Source organism: Lynx rufus, unplaced genomic scaffold (assembly GCF_022079265.1).
Source record: "Lynx rufus isolate CCGP_SWC_20201006 ecotype Redwood Valley unplaced genomic scaffold, mLynRuf1.p SCAF_8, whole genome shotgun sequence".
Classification (NCBI taxonomy): Eukaryota; Metazoa; Chordata; class Mammalia; order Carnivora; family Felidae; genus Lynx; species Lynx rufus.
In genome coordinates this window covers 104,846,943-104,871,245 of record NW_025814896.1, presented here as the reverse complement: position 1 = coordinate 104,871,245, position 24,303 = coordinate 104,846,943, and the positions used below count along the sequence as shown (strand labels likewise).

At 44.6% G+C, this 24,303-nt stretch overlaps 2 protein-coding genes across 5 annotated transcripts in view; one reads left to right on the top strand and one right to left on the bottom strand.

Moving 5' to 3' along the window:
• Nucleotides 1–45: 45 nt before the first annotated feature.
• Nucleotides 46–1,027, bottom strand: MTLN (mitoregulin). 4 transcript variants are annotated; one of them, XM_047069314.1, is made up of 2 exons: nucleotides 721–1,027; nucleotides 46–142 (listed from the first exon to the last, which is right to left on the bottom strand). In XM_047069314.1, exon 1 carries the CDS (start codon nucleotides 1,025–1,027, stop codon nucleotides 857–859), a length of 171 nt encoding a protein of 56 aa, XP_046925270.1. In that variant the 3' UTR covers nucleotides 46–142; nucleotides 721–856. The 4 variants fall into 4 exon arrangements, with proteins under 4 accessions (XP_046925270.1, XP_046925271.1, XP_046925272.1 ...); XM_047069315.1 differs by having other exon boundaries at nucleotides 46–139; XM_047069316.1 differs by having other exon boundaries at nucleotides 737–1,027.
• A 19,276-nt stretch (nucleotides 1,028–20,303) lies between these two features.
• Nucleotides 20,304–24,303, top strand: part of LOC124504264 (two pore calcium channel protein 1-like) — a 38,920-nt gene continuing 34,920 nt past the window's right edge. Inside the window, exon 1 of the mRNA XM_047069687.1 lies at nucleotides 20,304–20,378. Coding sequence (XP_046925643.1) covers nucleotides 20,304–20,378 — 75 coding nt within the window. The remainder of the gene's footprint in view (nucleotides 20,379–24,303) is intronic.

Sequence of the window (24,303 nt, the reverse complement as noted above, 5' to 3'; positions counted from 1 at the left end):
CCAGGCAAGATACTCCTTTTCCTTGTGATAAAAGATTCAAAGAGGTTTAAGAATTTTTTTTATTTTGAAAATAAAATTGACTCATAAAGTGCAAGGAGAAATTAGATCTGTCCAGTGTTCTGTATCCATCTTCGACAAACTGCTGGAAACAGAAGAGAAAAACAATTAGAAATATATAATCGTTAACTTAAAATTGTCTTGTGGAGTTAAACTATGAACTATGAGATCTGATGTTACAGATAAGAAAATTTGCATAGCTCTGATGAAAAAGCTACCACTAGGTGCAAGGCTCCTAACTTCCAGGCCAGTGCTCTTTCCACTTTACCAGGCTGCTAAGAACCAAAGAATTCAGACTGGAGATTACAAAACATGAATGCAAAGATATACCAAGATCTACCAAGGATACTATCGAAAAGAATGACATGGGGGAAAGGAGGTGGCCGGCATACCCCCACGATCCGTTTTCTTTTTTCCTTTCCTTCTTTCCAGTATCTTACTTTCCAGAAGTTTAATGTCAAGGTGCAACGCACGTGGTAAGGCATGCCCACTAAAGGCACGCAGTGAACTGAACCACGACACCACAGTGTACGTTTTTCTGGGGAAAAGAAAACCTCCTCCCTCTGGTGTCTGTGGGAGAGAGTCACCTCCTATAAGGTATCCACAGGCGCTCCTGCCCCACGATATCCGCCCGTCCCCGACATCTCCGCTTAGTCTCCGTACCGTCAGTACCGCTCACCGACTCCATCAAGAGCAAGGCGCTGCAGAGTGTGTACGGAGACCGTAGGTCACGTGTCGGAGCCCCGCCGGAGGCCCCGCCAGCGCAAGGCGAAGTGGGCGCGCGGGCGCGCGCGGGGTCTCAGGCCAAGTCCAGCTTCTTCTGAGTCACCGCCAGCTTGTCCTGCAGCCTCCGCTTCCTCCAGTCCAGGTAGCGCCTCCGCAGCCGGTTCGCCTGCCAGCCCACGAGCACTCCAGACGCGAAGGCCACCAGCACAGACAGCTGCAGCGTCCGCTCGGACACGTTCGCCATGGCAGCCGGCGGCGTGCAGCCTGACCTACGGCGCGGCGGCGGGGTCAAACGGGCGGAGCGCAGGGTGGTGCGTGCGCAGCGCGCCCTGCGGCGCCTTCGCTCAAAACTCACGACTTCTGGCTCGCCTTCTCTAGTTTGGCCGGCCTGTGGGTGTCCCCTTCTTCCCTCCTCGGGCCCTCTACAGTAGTTATTGTTTGGCGTTAGTCAGATAAGTCAGATATTGTCTTGCCTTATTAGCTAACTTTGATGGTGTGTCTTTCCAAATTTACTGTAAGCCCAACACCTCTTTGTATTTTCTCTAGGCGGGGGAATGCGAGCCGCATATGTAACTCTCAATTAACTGGTAACGCATTAAAAAAAAAAAGAAAAAGAAAGAGATGAAAATTATTTTAATAATATGATTTGTTTAGCCCAATATATACAAGATGTTATCATTTCAACCTGTAATCAACATAAAAATTATTAATGAGATATTTTTTGTACTCAGTCTTTGAAATTTGATGTAGATGTTGTAATTAACAGCGCATCTCAATTTGAACGCTAAAGTTTCAGGGGAAATACTTGGTCAGTATCCAGATTTCATAAAAGTTAGTTGAAAAAGATATATATACTCAGGTTGTTCCAAAGACACATAAAAATTTCTCCAATAACTGAGTATCAGTTTATAAATTTAATTAAAAATTAAAAAAAAATGTTTATTTATTTTTGAGAGAGAGTGAGCACAAGCTGGGGAAGGGTAGAGAGAGAGAGAGACACAGAATCTGAAGCAGGCTCCAGGCTCTGAGCTTTTAGCACAGAGCCCATAGTGGAGCTCAAACCCATAAACTATGAGATCATGACCTGAGCCGAAGTCGGATGCTTAACTGACTGAACCACCCAGAGGCCCCTGAATTCATTAAATTTTTAAAGAAGTTCAAAGTTGACTTCTTCTGTCTCACTAGTCACATGCGTATTGGACAGCGAGTTCTAGAGGGCCCTGCTATGCCAGAGCTAGTAGTGGGTCAGAATTGCTGGCATGGTGAAAAAATTCTAACGATAGAAGTCATTCTGGTGGACAGACCCTAAGGTGACCCCCAATGCCTTTGTGTAATTTCTTCTCAAGTGTGGGACCTGTGACTTGCTTCTACCTAACAGAATAAAGCAAAGGTGCTGGGATGTCACTCCTGGGATTCCTTTATGGTGTGTAACACTTCTTTTTAACAGACCGATGACTCTCCTTACCAGCTTGATGATGAATGTGAACATGTTGAAGAAGCTCATATAGCAAAGGACTGCAGGTGGCCTCTAGGAACATCAGGATCCCCCCAGCCCCCAGCTGGCAAAAAGATGGAGCCTTCAGTTGTACAGCCCAAGGAAATTAACCGCCCTGTCAACCTGAATAAGCTTGGAAGCAGGATCTTCCCCGGTTCCACCCCCAAAGTAAACACACCCTGGCTGACATCTTGATTGTAGACTTTTCGAGAACCCAACAGAGGACCCATGTGGCTGGGCTCCTAACCCATGGAAAGTTGATATTATAAATGTGTGTTGTTTTAAGTCGCTAGGTTTGTGGCAATTTGTTACATAGCAATAGAAAACTAATGCGGTCAGGAAAGGGAGACCAGCCCGTGGAGCCTGAACTCGTTAGATTGGGGCCGGACTGACCTCACGTCTCCATTGATAACCAGCAAGTGGACTTTCATACCTGAGGCAGAACACATCTTGGCAGCGAGATGTTAAAGACAGTATTGGGTCCAATGTGAACTCACATCTGCCATGCTTAATGTTCATTTATTTGGCAAATATGTATGGAATGCTGCAGGAGGCATTGGGAATGTGGAAGTGGCTACAGCACGACTTCCCTCAGACAGCTTAGTGCAGGGTGAAAGATGGGGAAAAAATTAAGACACGTTATGATGAACTGGAATATTTAGTAAGTATGTAGCTGAGACTTAAAAAAAGAAAACCTTCAGAAAGACTCTTTCACTTTATAGTCCATCCAATCTGTCAACCAGTTCTGTTGGTCATATTTTCAAAATATGGGCAGAATTCAACCACTTCTCACTACGTCTCCCTTCACTGCTACCAATTGTTTCAAGCTGCCGTCATCTCCTACCTAAGTTACTGCAATAGCCCTCATCAGGTTTCTGTGCTTCTGTTGCTTTCCACCACATTCTATTCTCAGTGAAACAGCCAGAGTGAAACTTGGAGATCAGAAGTCGGATCATCTCCCTCTTCTGCTCAAACCGTGCAGTGGCCAAAGCCCTGGCAGTGGTCCCCAGAGCTCTCTGCATGATCAGTTCCTCCCCATCCCTTCCCCATCACCCGTGTGCTCATTGTTTCTTGTGCTCGCCCCGGCATACTCCTACCCAAGAATATTCGCATGGGCAGTCCCCCTGCCTGACACGCTCTTCTCCCAGATGCCTGCATAACTAACTTCCTCACCCCTTTTAGGTTCTTGTCAACTGCCACCTTCTCAACAAGGCCTACGTGACTATTTAAAAATCACAATCCAACCCCCCCCCCACCGCCCCGACCCTCCCGATCTCCTTTTCCCCACTCTATTCTCCACCTCCACAGTATTTATAGCCTTCCACCTACTGTAGGATTTATAGTATCCATTTGTATTTATTATACTTATTGTTTACTGCCTGTCTCCATCTACAGTGTAAGCTATTCAAGGGGAAAGATTTTTGTCTCAGTTGTATACTGGTGGATCTCAAGTGCCCGCAGTAGGGGCTGGCACCTAACAGTCAGTAAATATTTGAAGTGGATGACAGCAGGGAGCGGTCAGGGGAGTCTTATGGGTGTGTGGCTGAACTGAATCTTGAAAGATGAGTAGGAAAATCAGGAGAAATGAGATTTCTCTGGATCGCAGTTTTCTCGTTGTAAAATAGTTTGGTGTGATTCAGTAGCTCTAAGATATTTTTAAACCAAGTTTTGGCAGCCTGAAGTTGTGTACTTGGGCCACTGGTATTATTGCAAATTTGAACCTCGCTTGGAATTCTTACCTCATCCCTAAGTGGCCTGTGGGCTAAAAATAAACCAGATCATGTGCACATGTATGCTACAGCAGGCCTTGAATATGGGAAAACCTTAGGTGGATAGAGCTGGGAGAGACCATAGAAATGCCCTTAATTTTGCAGGAGGAAACTCTGGCCAGACGGGAGAATAGAACTGCTGGGAAGAAGGCAGGGGTGTAAGGGTTTAAATCCCTCTTAAAGAGTCAGTGTGTCCCTGGCTTGAGACTGTATTTTTCCCCCAGGGTGCATTATTTCAATGGGGCATTTTTGTAGACTTGATTATGGTCAGCCAGCTTTGAGGTGATGATTACATTTGGATTCACAGGTGGAATAGTCAAGTGTAATGAGTTAATTGATATTACATGACTTTTTTTTAAGTTTATTTATTTGTTTGTTTGTTTGTTTAAGAGCAGATACAAGCAGAGGAGTGGGGAAGAATCTGAGGCAGGCTCCACACTGTCAGCACAGAGTCTGATGCAAGGTTCGATCTCACAACTGTGAGATCATGACCTGAGCTGAAATCAAGAGTCAGACACTTAACCGACTGAACCACCCAGGTACCCATGTGTGAGTGTCTTTTGAATGATACATTAACTGCCATTGTTGAGTTTGCTGTTTGAAATGCTTGGCAAGGGAAAAGATTTTGTCATTTACAGTATTAGACCTTTGTTGCTTATAAATTTATTTAAAGTATATAAATGGAATTGATTTCCTCTGCAACTCTAGGACCCTATGCAACAAAGCAGTCATTTTATACCCTAAAGCCTCCATAAAGGGTGGAACTTTGCCATGATTAACATGGCGCATTCATATCAGTAGGTCCTTGAGTTCTGGGCCCGTAGAACTCAGGCTGGGCCTGTTCCCCTGAGCCACAAACACACAGCCCTCTGTGTCAGTTTAAACTTTTTTTTTTTAATTAAAAAATTTTTTTTTATTATTTATTTTTGAGACAGAGGGTGAGTGGGGGAAGGGGCAGAGAGAAAGGGGGACACAGAATCTGAAGCAGGCTCCAGGCTCTGAGATGTCAGCACAGAGCCTGATGTGGGGCTTGAACTCACAAACCGCAAGATCATGACCTGAGCTGAAGTCAGATGCTTAACCCACTAAGCCACTCATGCGCCCCAACCCCGTGTGTCAGTTTTAACTGCCGGATCCTTTGTGTCCCATTCTCTTCCCTTGAGTTTTGGGAAGTGGGAAGAAAAATTCTTCCTGCCTCCACCGGTATACATTCTAAGAGCCTGGGACTTAGGGGAGGTAGGCATGCAAAGTAAATACACCTGATTGTGTGATTGTCAAGTGTGAATCATTTCCTCCCTGGTGTGTAAGCAAGAATGAAAGCGATGCCACGGCAAAGGCTGAGCCTTGATCCTTGTCTTTGGCAGGAGCTATAATGCGCTTCTTCAAGTCTGCCTCGGTGGTTTCTAATTCTGGAGACGTGCACAGTAGAATGGTCTCCCACAATCCTTTCAGAAAGAACAGGAAAGCCCTTCTGTATTCTTCTTCTGTAAAGAAGACACCAGCCTATCTCCTCATAATTCTGAGGTAAAATGGTCATCTATAATTCACTCATTATTCCACTAAGTATTTGCTCAGTGCATACCATATGCCAGATATTTATTGCTACATATTCCATGCTGAGCCAATGTCAAGGACCTACTGTCTAGGAGGAAGAATGACAACAATCAAATCTTCACACAAATAAATATAGCCTTACAAACACTGACGAGTGCTTAGATGAAAAAGTACTGTGCACCATGCTTGCGGGAACACATTAGAGCCTAACTGGGTTTGGGAGGATGGGAGTTGTCAAGAAAGGTTTCCTATGGGCTTTGCAGTTAGGACCTGACGTGAGACACACAAGTAGGAATGGGAGGGAGAGTTCTTCTCTTGACCAGGAGGATGCACTCGTGAATGTTTGAGGCTGCAAAAAGCTGACTCAGTGGGAACTGGAGGGGCAGGAGCGGAAGAGAGGTAGGAAAAGTAGATAGGACTTGCAGGCCATGTCAAGGGCTTTGGACTTTATTCAGAGGGAAGTAGGCCACCATTTTTGTGAGCAGGGGAGTTACAGGGCTCTGTTTGCATATTAATAAAAGTAATCTGATTTCTGTTGGAGAATGGATTGGAAAGTGCCATGGATGGACGTAGGGAAACTGGTTAGGAAACTATTCCAGTAGTGTAGACAAGAGACAGTGGCAGTATAGTGTATAGGAGTGGATGTTAGGCATACTTGAGGTTGACACTTTTTTCTTGCAGTATTTTAGAGATGTTCCATTGTCGGTACTGTAATAGCATTGTATGGGGACCATTGGTAGCCATGCTTGTGGGGAGCACAGCATAACAAATACACTAGTCAACTCACTATGTTGTACACCTGAAGCTAATGTAACATTGCGTGTCAACTTCATTAAAAAAAAAAAAGAAAAACAAAATGAATGGGGCACCTGGGTGGGTGACTCAGTCGGTTGAGCCTCAGACTCTTTCTTGATTTCGGCTCAGGTCATGATCTCACAGTCGTGAGATCAAGCCTCACGTTGGGCTCTGTGCTGAGCGTGGAGCCTGCTTAAATTCTCTCTCACCCTCTCCCTTTGCCCGGTCCTGCTTGCACACACGTGCACTCACTCACTCAAAAAAAAAAAAAAAAAAAGAAAAGAAAAAGAAGAAAAAAAGATGTTCCATTGCCTTCTGGCTTGCTTAATTTTGGAAACAAAGTCTTTACCTGTATATAATGAGTCTTTTTTCCCCTCTGGCTGATTTTAAGACTATCAAGAAGTTTTAGCAATTCAGTTATGATGTATTTTGTATAGTTTTAAAAAGTTTATTCTGTTTGGAATGTGTTGAGTCTCTTGAATCTGTGGGCTTAATAGTTTTCACCAAATTTAGAAAACTTTTGGCCATTTTTTCTTCAAATAGTCTTATGCCTCCTTTTTTTCTTGGGACACACAGAGTTCAGGGATTGGTGGATTTTCAAGAGCAGTAATGTTTAAGGATTTTTTTTTTAACTTTTAACTGTGAAAGCAAGTGATTCATTGATGACTGGCTAACTTGCAGATGTTTTTCCATTGAAAGGAGGCTCTTGCCAATTGGCTGTTTTTTCAGAAGTGTAACTGCTGGGATGAAGTTGTTATGGGTTGATCAGGATGAATTTAAAGCCGGTTATAGTAGTTATTCATTGTTGTGGTCAGATAATTTTTTTGTAGGAGGATAGCAATTTTTTCCCCTCAGTCTCTCTTTTTAATCTTCCATCCGGTAGAATCGCAGGAAATACCCTAGGAATTAGGCAGAGTTCTACCAGTGTTATTGATTCTTCTTGAAGATGAGGTTTCATTTCCAGAAGTCTGATGATCAGTTGAGTATCAATCAACATGTTTTCGTCTCGTTTTGTCTTTGATTGATGTGCATTTGCGATTCTGGACAACAGACATTGAACAACTATGAGACAAACAAGAATAATTAAGAATATTATGAGATGGGACTGGAAAGCACATAGAAACCATGACCCAGTATTTCTCAGGCCTAAAGACAAATCCAACAACTTCCTGAGTCTACCTTGAGTAACCAGGTTGCCTTTTTCCTTAAGTTAGGTGATGGATTGTTCCATCCCACCTCTGGAACAAAATCTAGGTAAAGATGGAGTATTAGTAATAGTGCGAACTCCAAGGTTATTCTATTATCCATAACTAACTACTTGAGCTCTAAGGGCTGGACTCATTAATTGTGTCAGCCAAAGCGAGGTTCTAATTGTTGATGGTCACCTCAAGTTGGCCAAATTTTATAGGCAGGATCACAATCCCTAGGAGGCTATTTACAAAATACTATTTATACCTCCAGGAAAAATAATAAATTGCTACTTTAGAGTGTTACAACAAAGAATAGCATTTGAGGAGGAAAAGGTAATGGTATTTCATAATTAGTTAATTAAATAGCAGAAAAATAATAGATGATCTCAGTTAGAAGTAAGCACTGCCCTGCATGTGGTACCATCAGATTTTATAGTTCCAGTATAAGATCTGGAGATGTGTCTATTGGGTTAGCTAAGGCTGAATTTGCTCTGAGACAAAAAGGATATGCCTTAACTACTGGGTCAAAAGACAGGTTAATAATAGGCCATGGATCTTTGATATGCGCCGTGTGTTAACAGCTTTAGATGTCAGCTCACCTTTCCTTTCATGTATATATGAAAAGAAAGCTTTATGGTAATCTGGGAGATGCAGTTCAGGTGATTGTAGATGCAAGTTGTGAGACCACAGCAAGTCTTTTCCATCTCTGCTTTTTCCATTCCATGAAGGAGATTCCAAAGGGTTTGATTTAGGCAAATGGTATCAAGTCCTTGCTATTTCAGAAAAGTTTGGTACGCATTGCACACGATACCCAGTTAGTCTCAGAAATCCTTCTTACTGTCTTCTGGTGGTTGGTTGTGGGTAATTTTGATGAATTTGCAATCTTTTCTTAGATACTGTCCTTCCGTCAGCTGATATGTCTTGGCACATCAGTGGGCAGATACTTAAAGTGAGTCTTAGAGTCATCACATCAGGGGATCTCAAAAGAGCTCATTTACATATAGGGTCAGAGCTATCACCTAGGGAATAGCATCTCCTTTGAGTCTTGGTTTAACTGTGATGAGGCATCAGTGAATTCCTGGGTCCAAGTGAATTATTAATTTTCCTGGGTGACAGCAAATAATGTTGACTATTTTACTCCCTTGAGACACTGAACAAAGACAAGTACAAATCTATTACAGTGAGGAGAGGATGGTGTTTAGGTTAGGCATTATTAGGAAGTAAGGTATAACTATTTTTCTAATTGCACGCAGATCTCAAACAAATCTATATTCTCGACCACTAGGTATTTTAACAGTGAAGTAGATGTATTACATGAACTGGTACAAGGCAGAATTAGTTGGTTACTGTAATGCCCACCAGCGGCTGGTCTTAGGTTTCATGAGGCAATCCTATTCAGTACCTGGAATAGCCCACGCGTGGCGCTGGGTTCACTGAGAAGTATAGAGGTCCGGACCTGGCAGTCAGGTGTGTTTCTTCAGCAGTAGTCTCGCAGCTGTGCACAGAGCAGTCCTAGTGGAAGATTAAATGTGAGAGAATGAGATCACAAAGGTGGGTGTCAGAGCCAAGCTCACGTCCCAACTAGGAGCAAGTATCCTGCACGTCGTTCTGCAGGCGGAACCTCCAGGGCCACAAGTCCCGGTCACATGTCACGACACTCAGGGAAGCCCAGAACCACCGCCCCCTGCCAGGCACTTGCACACCATTCATGGTCCTTGTAATCCAGAGGCACTTTACCAATCTGGGCTCATTTTTACCTCAAAGAGTGTAGACGCTCCAGCTCTGTGAGGTTTCTAGAAAGTTAACCCAAGGTCAGTTTTGACTGTACAGAGGATTTTTGTTAACCTTTTGCTCACAGGTACAGTTGACATAAGATCTTTCTCTGCTTCAACTTTTAGAAGATGCCAACATAGAACAGAATAAATTCCAGAAATAAACCCACATAAATACGGTGAATTGATTTTTGACCAGGATTGGAGGGCAGTTCAATAGGTATAGGATAGTCTTCAACAAATGGTGCTGGATAACTGGACATCTGTAAGTAGAATAAGAACCTTGAACCTCAACTCACACTGTATATAAAATTAATTCAAGATGTATCATAGGTCTAAATATAAACCATAAGACTATCAACTTTTGGAAGAAAACATAACAGAATCTTTATGAACTTGGGTTAGGCCAAGAATTCTTATTATGATACCAAAAGCACAATTATTAATGGAACTTGATCAAAATTACACAACTCTGCTCTGCCAAAGATACTGTTAAGACAATGAAAACACAAGCCAAAGACTGGGGAAAATATTTAAAAATCACATATCCAATGAAAACGATATGCAGAATACATAAAGAACTCTCAAAACTCAACACTAGAAAACCAACAGACATAAAAGATTGGGAAGGATTTTAACAGGCACTTTACCAGAGAGGATGTACAGGAGACAGGTGCATGAAATAATGTGCAATGTCATTAGGGACATGCAAAGTAAAACCACGATAACACTGCACACCTGTTAGAACAGCTAAGACATTTTTCAAATGACAACACCAAGCATGTTGGCGGGGACTCTGAGAATGGGAAACTTATACATCATTGCCAGTGGGAATGTAAAATGGTACAGTGACTCTGAGAACAGTTTATCAATCTTTTGTGAAGTCACTGACCAGGTGACCAGCAATTCCATTCCTAGATATTTGCCCTAGAGAAATGAAAATTTATATTTACCCCAAATCTGTGCATTAATGTTTTCAGCACCTTTATTCATAGTAGTCCAAAATTGGAAAAGACCCACATGTCCTCTCATGGGTGAATGGATGAATAAACTATGGGGCATCCGTACGATCCAACAACACCCAACAGTAAAAAGGAATTACTCTTGATGCACGCAGCAACAGGGATGCATCTCTAAAGCATTGGGCTATGTGAAAGAAACCAGACTCAAAGCTATATGATTTTATGTATATGACAGTCTGGAAAAGGCAAAACTATAGGAGAACATATCAGTGGTTGCTGAGGGTTCAGGAAGGAGAAGGGCTTGACCTTTACACAAAGAGGTAGCACAAGGGAGTTTTTTAGGGTCATGGAACTTTCTGTATCCCAGTGGTAGTGGTGGTTACTCAAATCTGTATGTGTGTTAAAACTTATAAAATTACAGACTTTTTAAAGTTAATTTTATATGTTAACTTAAGAGTAAAAAAATGAAAGAGAAACCCAACTGATTTGAAACTATGTCCACGTGAAACTGCCCATGAATGTTTACAGCAGCCTCATTCATTACTGCCAAAACTTGGAAGCAACTGACATGTTATTTAATAAGTGAAAGGATATGCAAGCTGTGCTCCACCCATGCAATGGAATATCATTTAACAATAAAAAGAAATGAGCTGTCAAGCCATGAAAAGACATGGATTGACCTTAAATGCGTATTGCTAAGTGCAAGACGCTGCTCTGAAAGGCCACATGCTGCATGATTCTAGCTACATAGCATTCTGGGAAAGGGAAAACTATAGAGACGGTAAGAGATCAGTGGTTACGATAAGTTTGGGGGTGGGAGAAGTGTTGAGTAGGTGAAGCACAGTGGATTCTGGGGGGTGATAAAGTACAGTGGATTTTTTAGGGTGATGAAGTTGTTCCATATGATACGGTAATGATGGATACAAGAAATTTAAGTATTTGTCAAGGCGCATAGAATTTTACAGCACAAAGACTGAACTGTAGTGTAGGTAATATTCTTGAAATTTTTTATTGTGGCAAAATGTACATAACATTCAATTTACCATTTTGACCATTTTTAAGTGGCAGTGAGTACATTCGCAATGTTGTGTAGCCATTCTATCCATTTCCAGATCTTTTTCATCATCCCAAATAGAAACTCTGTCCCCGTTGAATCACTCTCCCTTCTCCCTTACTCCAACAACTAGTAGCGCCTATTACACTTTCTATCTCTATGAATGTACCTATTCTAGGTACCTCATATAAGTGGAATCATACAGTATTTATCCTTTTGTCTCTGGCTTATTTCATTTAACATGACATTTTTACAGTTTATCCACATTGTGGCATGTTTCAGAATTTAATTCCTTTTTACAACTAAATAATATTCTATAGTATATGTAAATACCACATTTGGTTTGTTCATTCTACCTTTTGGCTGTTATGAATACTACTGTTGTGAACATTGGTATCCAGGTATATGTTAAGAGTCCTGCTTTCAGATCTTTTGGACATATACCTAGAAGTGGAATTGCTGGATCATATGGTCATTCTATGTTTAGCTTTTTGAGGAAACCCCCACCATGTTTTCCACAGAGGTTGCCCATTTTACATTCCCACTAGCAATACACCATTATTCTAATTTCTCCACATCCTTCCCAAGACTTGTTATTTTCTTCCTCTCTACCTTTCTTTCTTTCTTTCTTTCTTTCTTTCTTTCTTTCTTTCTTTCTTTCTTTCTTTTCTTTCTCTTTCTTTCTTTCTTTCTTTCTTTCTTTCTTTCTTTCTTTCTTTCCCTCCTTCCTTCCTTCTTTCCTTTCTTTCTTTTCCTTCCTTCCTTCCTTCCTTCCTTCCTTCCTTCCTTCCTTCCTTCCTTCCTTTTCTGTTTCTTTCTTTCTTTCTTTCTTTCTTTCTTTCTTTCTTTCTTTCCTTCCTTCCTTCTTTCTTTTTCTCTTTTTCTTTTTTATAATAGCCATCCTCATGGGTATGAGGTAGTATCTCATTGTGGTTTTAATTTGCATTTCCCTATTAATGATGTTGAACATACTTGCATATGCTTATTGGCCATTTGTATATCTTCTTTGAAGAGAAGTCTATTCAAGGTTTTTTTTTGCCCATTTTGTATTGGGTTGTTTTTTTGTTGTTTTTGTTGTTGAATTTAATAGCTCTTTATATATTTTGGATATTAATCCCTTATCAGATATACACTTTGCATATATCTTCTCCTATCCTGGGGGTTGTCTTTTTACAATCTTAATAATATCCTTTGAGGCACAAAAGTTTTACATTTTGTCCAATTTACCTATTCTTGTTGTTGCCTGAGCTTTTGGTGTCCTATCCACGAAATCATTGCAAATCCAATGTCATAAAGATGTTCCCTATGTTCTTCTCTAAAAATTTTATAGTTTTATCTCCTACATTTAGGTTTTTGATCCATTTTGTGCTAATTTTTATTTATTTATTTTTAAAATTTTTTGTAATGTTTATTTTTGAGAGAAAGAGAGACAGAATGTGAGTGGGGGAGGAGCAGAGAGAGAGGGAGACACAGAGGTGTCAGCACAGAGCCTGACACGGGGCTTGAACCCACAACCCTTGAGGTCATGACGTGAGCCAAAGTCAGATGTTTAACCGACTGAGCTACCCAGGCGCCACATTAATTTTTATATATGGTATGAGGTAAGGATCCAACTTCATTCTTTTGCATGTGGATATCCATTTGTTGAGAAGACTGTCATCTCTCGTTGAATGGTCTTGACCCTTGTTGAAGATCAATTGATCATATATGCAAGACTCTGTTTTCAGACTTTGTATTCTATTCCTTTGATCTATCTGTCTGTCCTTATGCCAGTACCACGCTGATTAATGTAGCTTTGTAGTAAGTTTAAAAATCAGGAAATGTGAGTCCTCCAACTTTGTTCTACTTTTTTGTTTTGTTATGGATATCCTCCTGAATGTGAAGTGGTATATCATAGTGATTTTGATTTGCATTTTCCTAGTGATGAATAATGTTGAATATTTTCAAGTGTTGTGTCCATTTCTTTACCTTCTTTGGAAAAAAAGTCCTTTCTCAAAGCATTTGAAAAGATGGGGTTCCTGTTTGTTTGTTTTTTTTATTGATGAGTTGTAAGAGTTCTCTGTATGTTTTGAATACTAGACCCTTATCAGATACAGATTTTCCCCACTACCCCAAACCAGAATATTCCTATGAAATCTGAAATGGCGTAAAGTGAAGAAGCGGTTACTATTAATTTATAGTTGACCCTTGAGCAACATGGGAGTGAGGAGCGTCAACCCCCCATGTAGTCAAAAATCCACGTATAACTTTTGACTCCCTGAAAACATAAGTACTAAGAGCCTATTGTTGACTGGAAGTCTTAGCGATAACATAAACAGTTGATTAACACATATTTTGCATGTTATATGTATTATATGCTATATTCTTACAATAAAGTGAGCTAGAAACAAATATTATTACAAAAAGTCATAAGAGAAAATACATTTACAGTACCATGCTGTATTTATCCCCCCAAAATCTGTGTATAAGTGGGCCCACACAGTTCATACCCATGTTGTTTAAAAGTCAACTTATATGGAAAAAGTTTTGAGTGTTCTTGGGCCCAAAAATAATCTCTCAGGCTTTTCAGATACTTTAGGACACATCTTGCTAATGGATGTACAAAGTAAGTTGGGATAAAGCACTTATGTTCAAAGAAAGAGTTCATAACTATGGTGGCCGGACGCTGAGACGCTGAGTGCAGTTCCTAGGGAAGGAGTTTGGGAGGGACACCCTCGCTGCTTGGGCTACGTACTGCCTCTACAACAGCTCATTGCAAAACCAATGCTGAATGCTAATTTTGCTTTTCATCTTTTTCATAAAAATGAAAATCCTCTTTGGTTAGTGAAAACAGGTACTAATGTAGGTCTTTCAAAAAGCCTAACTGGCCTGGGGGGGCCTGGATGGCTCAGATGGTTAAGCCGCTGATTTCAGCTCAGGTGGTGATCTCACAGTTTGTGGGTTCGAGCCCCGTGTCGGGCTCTGTGCTGACAGCTCAGAGCTCAGAGCCTGCTTCAAATTCTGTGTCTCCGTCTCCCTCCCCCTCCGTGTCTCCCCATCTCACACTCTGTCTGTCAAAAAATGAATAAATGTTAAAAAAAAAAAAAGCTAAGTGGCCTGATAACATTCAAAAAGCAGAGGATTCCTGTATGTGATTTCAGATACAGTATTTGCTTCCATTCTATGGGTTGCCTTTTCACTCAGTGAATAATGCTCTTTCATGCACAAAAGTTTTGCATTTTGATGAAGTCTTACTTATCTATTTTTTATTTATCTATTTTTTCTTTGGTTGTTTGTGCTTTTGGTGCCATATTAAAGGACCCATTGCCAAATCCAAGGTCATAAAGATTTGCCCCTGTGTCTTTCTTCTAAAAATTTTATAGTTTTAGCTTTTTAATGTAAGTCTTGGATTCATTTTGAGTTAATATTTATATGTGGAGTGAGTTAAGTGTCCACTTTCATTATTTTATTTTATTTTTTATTTTGTTTTATTTATTTGAGAGAGAGAGAGAGAGAGAGAGAGAGAGAGAGAGAGAGAGAGAGAGGGAGAACCAGCACATATGCAAGCAGGGGAGAAGGGCAGAGGGAGAGACAGAGAACCTCAAGCAGGCTCTACACTCAGCACGGAGCCCAACACGGGGCTCAATCCCACGACCCTGGGATGATGACCTGAGCTGAAATCAAGAGTGAGATGCTTAACCGACTGAGCCAGCCAGGCTCACTTTCATTCTTTTACATGCAGATATTCACTTGTTCCAGCACCATTTGTTAAAGTGAGCGGTCTTTTCCCCACCTACTGGTCTTGGATACCCTTATTGAAAATCAATCCTCTTTGATTTTTTTCAGTACAGTTTTATTGCTTTCTGTTGCTTGCATGTATTTGTTAGATGCGTTTTATTTTAAAATTTTCAATATGGAAAATTTCAAGTATATACAGAAACAGGTAGGTGTACTCATCACTCATCCTCAACAACTCATGGCCAATCCTGTTACATCTTGTTCTTACACGATGCCCCACCTCCATATTATCTTTGTAGGTCAAATTTAGTGAAGCATACTTGACACACAGTAAAATTTACCCTTTTTATAATTCAACAAGATGTGACCGATGTATGAGCCAGCACAATCAAGATATAAAATATTTCCAACACCCCGAAAGTTTATGATCCCTTTGCAGCGAAATCCCTTCCTTCCAGTGTTCCTGGGAAACACTGATTAGATTTCTGTCCCTATAGTTTTTTTCTCTTCTAGTACTGGGCCTCCATTTATAAACTTTTCGATTTTTAACAAACCAGCATTTTAGGCTGCAGACTTTATTTTTGGAATCTCTCATGGTTCCAAGGATACATAGCTAGGTTAGACTGGAGCTCTGGCAACGGCCCTTCTGTGTGAGGGAGAATAAACCAGTGATCATCTCCCCATCAGGGCACAGGCAAGATACAAAATGGGGCTCTGGGCTTCCTAAAGGAGGGGAGGAGGGAGCCTTGAGAAAATAGTGTCCTTTTGGAACCTGAGGCACAGAACAGCCTCATACACCCTCTTTTCTGTGGTTAATTGCAAGGGATTGATTGAAACCATTTCCCACCACTTCTAAAAATTCTCACTCAACTAATACCTATTGAAAACCTTCTATTTTCTAGACACTGTTGCAGCAGCTTGGGAAATATTTGTGGACAAAATAAAGATTTCCACCCTTATGGAGATTAAATTCTATCAAGCATAAACAGACACTAAATAAGAAACATAAGAGATTAAAAATAATATGGCATGGCAGAGGTGATAAGGGCAATGCAGGAAAGTAAAAGATCAGGAAAGGAGGGCAGCAGGAGGGCAGGAGTGGATTGAAGAATTAAGTAAGATGGTCAGGGCCCATTTCCCTGAGAAAGTGGGATCTGAACAAACACTAGAAGGGATGGATGGGGAGTTGGGCAGGTGGGTGCTGGGGAGTGAATAACCCAGGTTCAGGGAGTGGTTTGGAGCTAAGCCCTTGTGGAATGTTTGAGAATCAGAAAGGAGGGCAATGGGGCTGGGACAGAGGGAATGAGAGGAAGGAGAAAGAGAGGGGTCAAAGACAGTGTGGGCCTTGCAGGCGCACTGGCACGTCAATGAGTTGAGAAGATTCACCCTCTACTGTCAACTATGACCCTTATATCCTGATCACTGCACTGCAGTGTTTAAAACATTGTGCCAAATCTCATGGGATTCTAGGAGATAACTGGCAAACAGAATTAGGCAGATCCTTTGGTTAAATATGGACTTACTTTACTTTCTCAATGGAAACTACCTAATAGCTACTCCTATACAGAGCAGAGTGGTAATTCTGAGCCTCTGGGCCAGTAGTTCTGGGTCTGTGACCCCAGTGCCACCACTTTGAAGCTGTGTGGTCTGGGGCACATTGATTCTCCTCTCTGAGCCTGTTTCCTTGGCTCTAAAGTGGGGATGGTAATCAGTGCCTGTTATTGGCTTAATTGTGCACCCTCCCAACCAGATTCATATGTCAAAGTCAAGACTGCTGTCCTTGTACGAAGTAGAAATTTGGATGCTGACATGCACAGAGGAAACATTGTGAGGACACAGGCAGAAGACGGCCATCTACAAGCCAAAGAGAGAGACCTCAGATGAAACCCACCCTCCAACACCTTGATCTTGGACTTCTAGACGCCAGAACTATGAGAAAGCAAATTTCTGTTGTTTAAGCCCCCTGGTCCGTGGTATTTTGTTATGACAGCCCCAGGAAAGGTTTACAGTACCCTTAAAGGACTGTTACGGGGTGCGCTTTTAGGGAACTGGCGTCTAAAGGCTGTGCTTTCTAAATCTGATTCATTCTTACCCCGCAGGGGTGCATTCTCTCCACCAGGAGAGATGCTGCCAGGAACAGGCTTTCTCAGGTGCAACTACCGGAATTTTAATTTTTTTCCATTACAGAAAATGTTTTTTTTTTCATTAAATAGACAAAATTGCTATTTAAACTCTATCTGTACATCCCCGTTGATTTTACTGTATGTTGTCATAAAAGTAAAATAGAAATATAGTGAAAAATGAAACCTTGTAGGAAAATGTAAGAGGAAAAGGCCTCTCTCCCTTCAAGTTTCTACTCCCTGCTGTGTGCCCAAAAGTTCAGCACTGATGACAGTTTCCATATGGATGCTTCTAGGGAAATATTTTATTCATTTATCAGAAAATATAGGTATATGCATCCTTTAAAAACTTATACAAAAGATACCAAAATTTATGGAGGGTACTCCCCCCACCCTCATCTAACATCTTGTAGATTTTTTTCCTATCAGCCATACAGACCAAGTTCATTCTGTCTCCTGGGCTGTATAATATAGCTCACATAATTCTAAGTTCAAAGGTCAGGTGGTTCTGGGGAGGAAGGTGCCAAAATCTAGTCTTTCCATGAGGCCATCAGAGACCCGGCTGCTTGCACCTGTCTACCGTGCCACCTGTGGCCTCATCCTTACCAGAGGATGACTGTAAGGTGCTTGCCAGTGGCTGCTGGGAATGAATGTTTTTTATATTACATTCATAGGACAAGGGGAGAGACGAGAGAGAAAGAAGCCTCTCCTTGGGGGCCATAGCTTCTTTTTAGCCAGGCTGAGCTCACTTGAGTCACATATTTCCCTGAGACCGATAACTGTTGCCAGGAAAACACCCTGTGTACGTTGGCCTAAACCAAACAGGATCATCCTCTAGTGGGAGATGGGGTGGCGGCCTGACCGAGTCTGGGTTCCTGGGTCGGCAGGGTGTGGATAGTAGGTCGGGGGTCAGCAGTGTCTTCAGGGTAGGAGTACTTTTCATTTGCACAGAGCTGCACACAAGCATGTTCAAGTGTATGCAGGTAAAGCGAGATGTAGAGAAGGAAGGTCACCAAAACTGGCTAATGGTGGTTATCTTTGATTAGTTGTTTCAACTCTTTACAATGAATACATTTACATTATACAAAAAAAGATATGCCATTTTACATGCCATCAGTCACCACTTAGGATAGAAACAGAATAATTGTCTTTTCTCAAGAGCATGCAGAGTTTTACGGTGATCCTCACAATAAACATTCTAAGAACTATTTCAGACATCCTGTAGACATGGGGCATTGGTGACAAGCTGGTGTGAATTCTGCTTTGGCATTTCACCTACTTACCATCCCCAGGAGGTGGGGATTCAACGATGAAAGTTTTCTGCCCCCTCCTCGGCCAGGTGCTTGTGGCCTAGTGGGGTGGGATGGGATAGAAGAATAGAAGAACTGAGGCAGCTTGTGGTTGTTCTCATGAAGAGCATGGGACCACAGAGAGGAAGTGACCCACAGGCTGGGAGAAGTGGAGGAAGGGCTTGCAGGGGATGGGATATTAGAACTGTGTGGGGACAATCAGAGCAGGTGGGTGGTGGCAACCAGTGGCTGGCATGCCCACGAAGGAACAGGGGCCACATCGTGTTCTCACTGCAGGCCAGCCTCACGGCCAGAACTGGACTCTGCATTGAAATGCAAGCTGGTGTCCTGTATTCATTTTCTACTGTGGTGTAACAAATTGCCACAAATTTAGGAGCTTAAAGCAACATCCTTTTAGTATCTCATATGAGATAATATATAGACATGAGACGATGCCCTGAGTCTCACATGGCTGAATAAAGGAGTGGGCCTGGCTGTCTTCCTTTCTGGAGGTTGTGGGGGAAGAATTTGCTTCTAGGTTCATTCAGAGTGTTGGCAGAATTCAGTTCCTCGAAGTTCCCCTCTATCTTCAAGGTATTAGCATCCTGGCCAGGCACATTGAGCCCTTCCTGGGCTTCCTTCCAATCTCTCACCTCCTCTTCTGCTTTTCTCTTATGCTTTTAAGGGCTCATGTGATTTTATTGGGCCAACCTAGATAATCCAGAATAATCTCTGTATTTCAAGGCCAACTGATTATAGTGATCTGAATCTCTTCTGAGGAGTAAAGTAACAGTCCCAGGGACTAGGATGTGGAAACTTTTGCCAAGGCCAGGGTGGGGGACATGATTCTGCATGCTTCAGTTCTGGAGCTGGACCTTGGCAGCCATCAATACCTATAGCACAGGGTCCTGATGAACCACCTGGGAGGATACCAGGCTTCCTGCTGGGTGACCAGGGCCAGTCCCAGCCCTGCCAGGCTTCTCCTTCTCTGAGAAGTGTCAGCGGAGTCGGTTGGTACTGGGTCCAGGGCCACCTGCCCTGCTGGCCAAGGCTCATCCAAGAATTGGCCTCAAGTATTTTACATGTACTATCATAATAAATTCATGACAACGTTTAAAAAAATCAGAAACAGTTTCATGAAAATCTGCATTTTTTTCTTTCTCTGGAAAGTTCATCAGCTCTGGCAAAGCTGAGTTGCTGGCCAACCTGGAACTCGGGGCACCCTGGGGGAAGGGAGGAGGGTCTGTGCGCGCTCCCTGAAAGTATCTGCCCTGGGAGGCCCCACTGAGTCCACACCCAGTTTTCCCGGGGTCTCCACGAGGACGGGGAGGGAGGGAATCCGCGCTTACTGGGCCCTCGCCAGTGGCAGCCACTGACTCTATATTCACTTCTTGACTTCTCCGAACAACTATTTTGCTGGTGCGCCCACGGCACACGGTTGGGGCCTTATGCCAGGGTGGCCTCTAACCCGCGCCGCCACCAGCCGGAGCTCGTCCCCGGCGCCCCCTCGGCTGCCCGCTCCCGCCCCCGCCGGCTCCGCGTCCCCGCCCCTGCCTCCGGAGCGCGGCCGGGAGGCCGGGCGGGGAAGGGGCCGGAGCCTGGAAGCCCGCCGCGCCCGCCACCCCCGCCACCCCCGGTCCTTCGCCCTCGGGGCCGCCGCGGGCCGTCCCCCTCCGTGGTCACGTGAAGAGCCGAGCGGAGCGCGCCCAGCGCGGGCCTCCGGGGGCCCGAGGACAGAGTCCGCCGCGGCGGTCCCGGCGGTCCCGACGCTCCCGCACCCCGGCCCGCCGCGCCGCCGCCGAGATGCCCGGGGCCGGCCGAGCCGCGGGCGTGCGCCGCCTGCGCCCGCAGCCGTCGGAGGAGCCGCCCGCGCAGGAGGTAAGGGGGCGACGGCCGCCGCGCTCGCAGGACGCCCCGAGGGCTGGCGGCGTGCGCCGACGGCAGAGTCTGCGGCCCCGAGGTTTCCCTCCCCGCGCGGCCACCCCCGGAGCTCCCGGGTAGAGCGCGACCTCGCGCAAAGCCGGCGCCGGCCGCTGGGAGTGAGGGCCCCGTGTGGGGAGGCGGGCGAGGAGCCCCCCCGCCCCGGGGCTTACTGCGTCCTCTGGGCCGCGGGAGCCCTGGCACCCGGCGCTGCTCCGCTGGAAAGCGCACGGGCGGCCGCGGCTCTCGGGATCCGCGCCCCGGGCCGCAGCCCTGCACGCTGCAGTCGGTAGGGGGGCTGTCAGCCGCGCGCCGCCTTAGCCCGCCCGGAGCCGCCTCCCCCGGACGGGGCCCGGGCTGGGACCGGCGCCCGGGCTCCGTTTGGGGGTCCAGGGCCAATGAAGCGCGTCCCCGCGCGTCCCCGGGTCTGGGTGGCCCGTGCTCGCCGCACTGTGCTCCATGGCGGCAGGAAAACATCCGAGGGTCCCATTGCAGGGAAACGCCCGGCAAGAAGGCTGCAGGATATGGGTCTGGGAGTGCTGATGCAGCGCCGGCTCTTCTGATCCCCGCGGGACGAAGCAGATGTGCTCAGCTCTGCACTTCTTTGGAAGACGTGGAGCTTCCAAGCAGTCATTCCTGGACTGTTGCCTTTCTCTGGACAAGCACTCAGAGCGGAGAGGGAGGCAGAGCTCCAGTGATAGGAAGCCCCCGCTTGATTCAGGAAACCCTAACTGTGAATGACAAGATGAGGGGGCCCCATGATCTGGTCGAGCCTCTGTTTTCCCCCCTCTGTAAGGTGGGATGATAATTCACACCCACCTCAGAGGAGTGTGAAGGCCGTGTCAGTCAGGCTCAGGGCACTGTGCCTGGCCCACGGTAATGACAGCCAGGCTTCTCGGGGAACATTCATACGTGCTGCATTTCCTTCTGGTTGTGGAAGTGTGTGGGAGGTGAAGGGTGTTTTAGTCCCTTCTTCTCCTCCTTGAGCTGGCCTCTTCAGCTCTGGGCTGTTCTGGTAAAGCCACTGCCTCTCCTCAGTGGGCTCCTGTAGCCTGCTGAAGAGGGCCCACGGGGCAGGCTCTGCGGCGTAGGATTTAAAAGACCCGCCTGGTGCATTGGCCTGTGTCTTTGGCCTGCTGGTCTGGCCACTTATAACAGGTGAATTCTGCCACGTCTCCTTAAGAGAACAGGTAGAGGAAGGCAGGTCAAGGAGAGAGAGGAGGGGAAGGATTCTTGGTTGACCGAACAGGCCCTGCCCCTCTCCTTCTGCACAATGATGGACCTGTGATCACCAGAATTTTCTGTAGCAAGAACTGTAGCCTGGAGACTGTCCATATCCTCCCTGTGTGTATTTAATGTTTCTTTGTCTGAATAAGAGAAGAATGTAAAGACAGGAATAATTTGAGACCTCAAGAAATGCAAGGAAGGCTGAAAACAGCCCAGGGGAGCAGGCAGAAAAGGTGAGGAGCCTGGTACCAGCTGGTAATTCTCAGCAGAACCCCTCATTTTCCGAGATAACAGCGATGATGGAGTCATTAAGCCAAGGCTCTGACCTAAGACACTTGGTAGCTACGATGGCATGATTAGTTTTGGGTCACTGAATAAAAAACTGCCTAGTCATCTGAAATGCCATTTCCACCCTCTCCTTTCAAGCAGTTTTTTAGAACCTTTTTCTGCCTGGTGTTTATTTTGGCAGATTCTAAAACAGCAATCCACTCCTTTGGTGCTTTTCCCAACAGTTCCAGCTGTGAAATTGAAATAATCCAATGCTAGTGATTCTCAGCCTTACTGTTGGTTATAATTACCTGGGGAGTTTTTAGAAGTGTATCTGGGTTCAGGCAGGCCCTACCCCTCGAGATTCTGATGTAATTGGTCTGAGTATGGTCTGGGTAACAGTCACTTTAAAGCTCCCAAGTATTGAAAGCGCAGCCAAGGTTGAGAGCCCATGTCCTGTATGCTGTTACTTTGCGACCTTTGTGATCACCTCTTAATATCTTATGTGCTTCTCTTCGAATGTTCCCTATTCTTAAACCTTTTCCTTCAAGTCTTAGATTACCGTGTCTTCAGGCTCTGGTCTTCCAGTGTTGCCTTATAGTGATTTGCAGAGAAGTTTTTTTTTGCAGGGGGAAAATGGGAGTAACCGGGAAGGCTTGGGAGAGTATTGGTTAAATCAGGGAGTCTTAAACTGAAGTGTCCACAGGGGCCAGAGAGGAATATAGGTGGCCTCTAGTGGCCTAGGTGGGAATGACTCAGTTGGGGAGGAGAGTGGGGCTTGTGGTGACACGGAGGGCGTGTTTTTTGCCCCAGGAAGACCACGGTTATCCACTTCCGGTTGGTTGTGGCTACACGGCCTATCATAGATTGCAAAAATGGCCACAAACTCTTCCCATCCTGGACACGGCCCCATTTGCAATGAGCCTTTGCAACTCCTTACATCAGGAGGTGGAGTCAATTTCTCCAGCCCTTGAGACCATTGACCAGGCGACTTGCTTTGGCCAATGCGACATTAGCAGATGTGACACAAGCAGGGATATGAACAACGCTTGAGCATCGGTTCTTGCCCTCCTGACGCTCCTGGGAATCCTTTGACCACCGATGTGTGGAAGAGCCGTGGCCAGCCTGCTGCCTGGCGCACATGCCTGAGACACGTGAGTGCGGCTGTTCTAGGCCATCTCCTCCAGATGGCCATACAGATCAGCTAAGTTGACCTGGACCAGATGGGCTGCCTGGCTGACCCACCGAACTTGGAAAAAATAATGAGTGTTTATTTAGGTGACCCGAGTATCAGGGTGGGTAGCAAAAGCGTATTGAAATAGAGCCCAGCATTGCCAGATGTTATGACCTTTCAAAGAGAAACCAGAAGTTCAAATTTTTGTGTAAGCTCCAGTTTAAAAAAAAAAAAAAATTGAATTAGTAGCCAGCATCCATAAAGCACTCTCTGGGCCAAACAAAACACATCTTTAGGCTGCCCTTGGCCTGCAGGTTGTTGGTCTTTCTGCACAGAGGGACGTGAGGTGTTTATACTAACAGCTTATTGCCATCTATTCTCTCACCCATCTTCCCGTGGCTGCTATGCCCCAGCTCACCCTTAGCAGCTCGCTGTTTCTTTATATGAAATGTCCACAACATACTTCACAGCCCGGACTTCTGCTGGCAGTCTTTCCACTTGGAAATGGAAACTTCTGGTATTTTCAGTCTTCGTAGAGGAAGTGAGATTTGAGATGGGCCCGCAAAGAAGGAAAGTTCTAGAAAGGATACTCTTGGTTTTTACGTGAACAAGAGATCAGGCGCGGAAGTGGGGCTGGTGGTGGGGCCGTGGATGGCACACCCACGAGTTGTGGCCAGAGAAGAGGGTTTCTGTAGGGAATTGAGGGTGACAAAGTTGGAGACAAGGGAGATTGTGGAGCCCCTAAATGCCAAGCCAGAGATGTCACATTAGATTCTGTGGGCAATCTATGTAAAGAGAAGTCAGAGGAGGGAGATTGTGGAGCCCCTAAATGCCAAGCCAGAGATTTTACATTTGATTCTGTGGGCACTCTATGCAAAGAGAAGTCACTAGAAGGTTTTGAATGGGAGTTGGATAGGAAAGCACCGATCACCTCTGTTCCAGGCATCCGTGTGCTTGTAACCTGTGGGGGGAAAGAAGGGAGGCCGAGAGAGAGACAGACAGAAAGGACAGTCCTTGTAGTGAGGGAAAAACTGAGATGAGGGAATTTTCCTTAAAATTTATGGCAACTTCTTTTTACCTTAGGTTGTGGTTAGTTAGGTTAATTTTCTTCTATATCTAAATAAGGCATATTGGCTTTTTTCAAAGCACTTCTGTCAACAACTTCGTCAAGGTTCTTGTTTGACTTAAAGGTATCTGGAGCTTCCAGTTTATTCC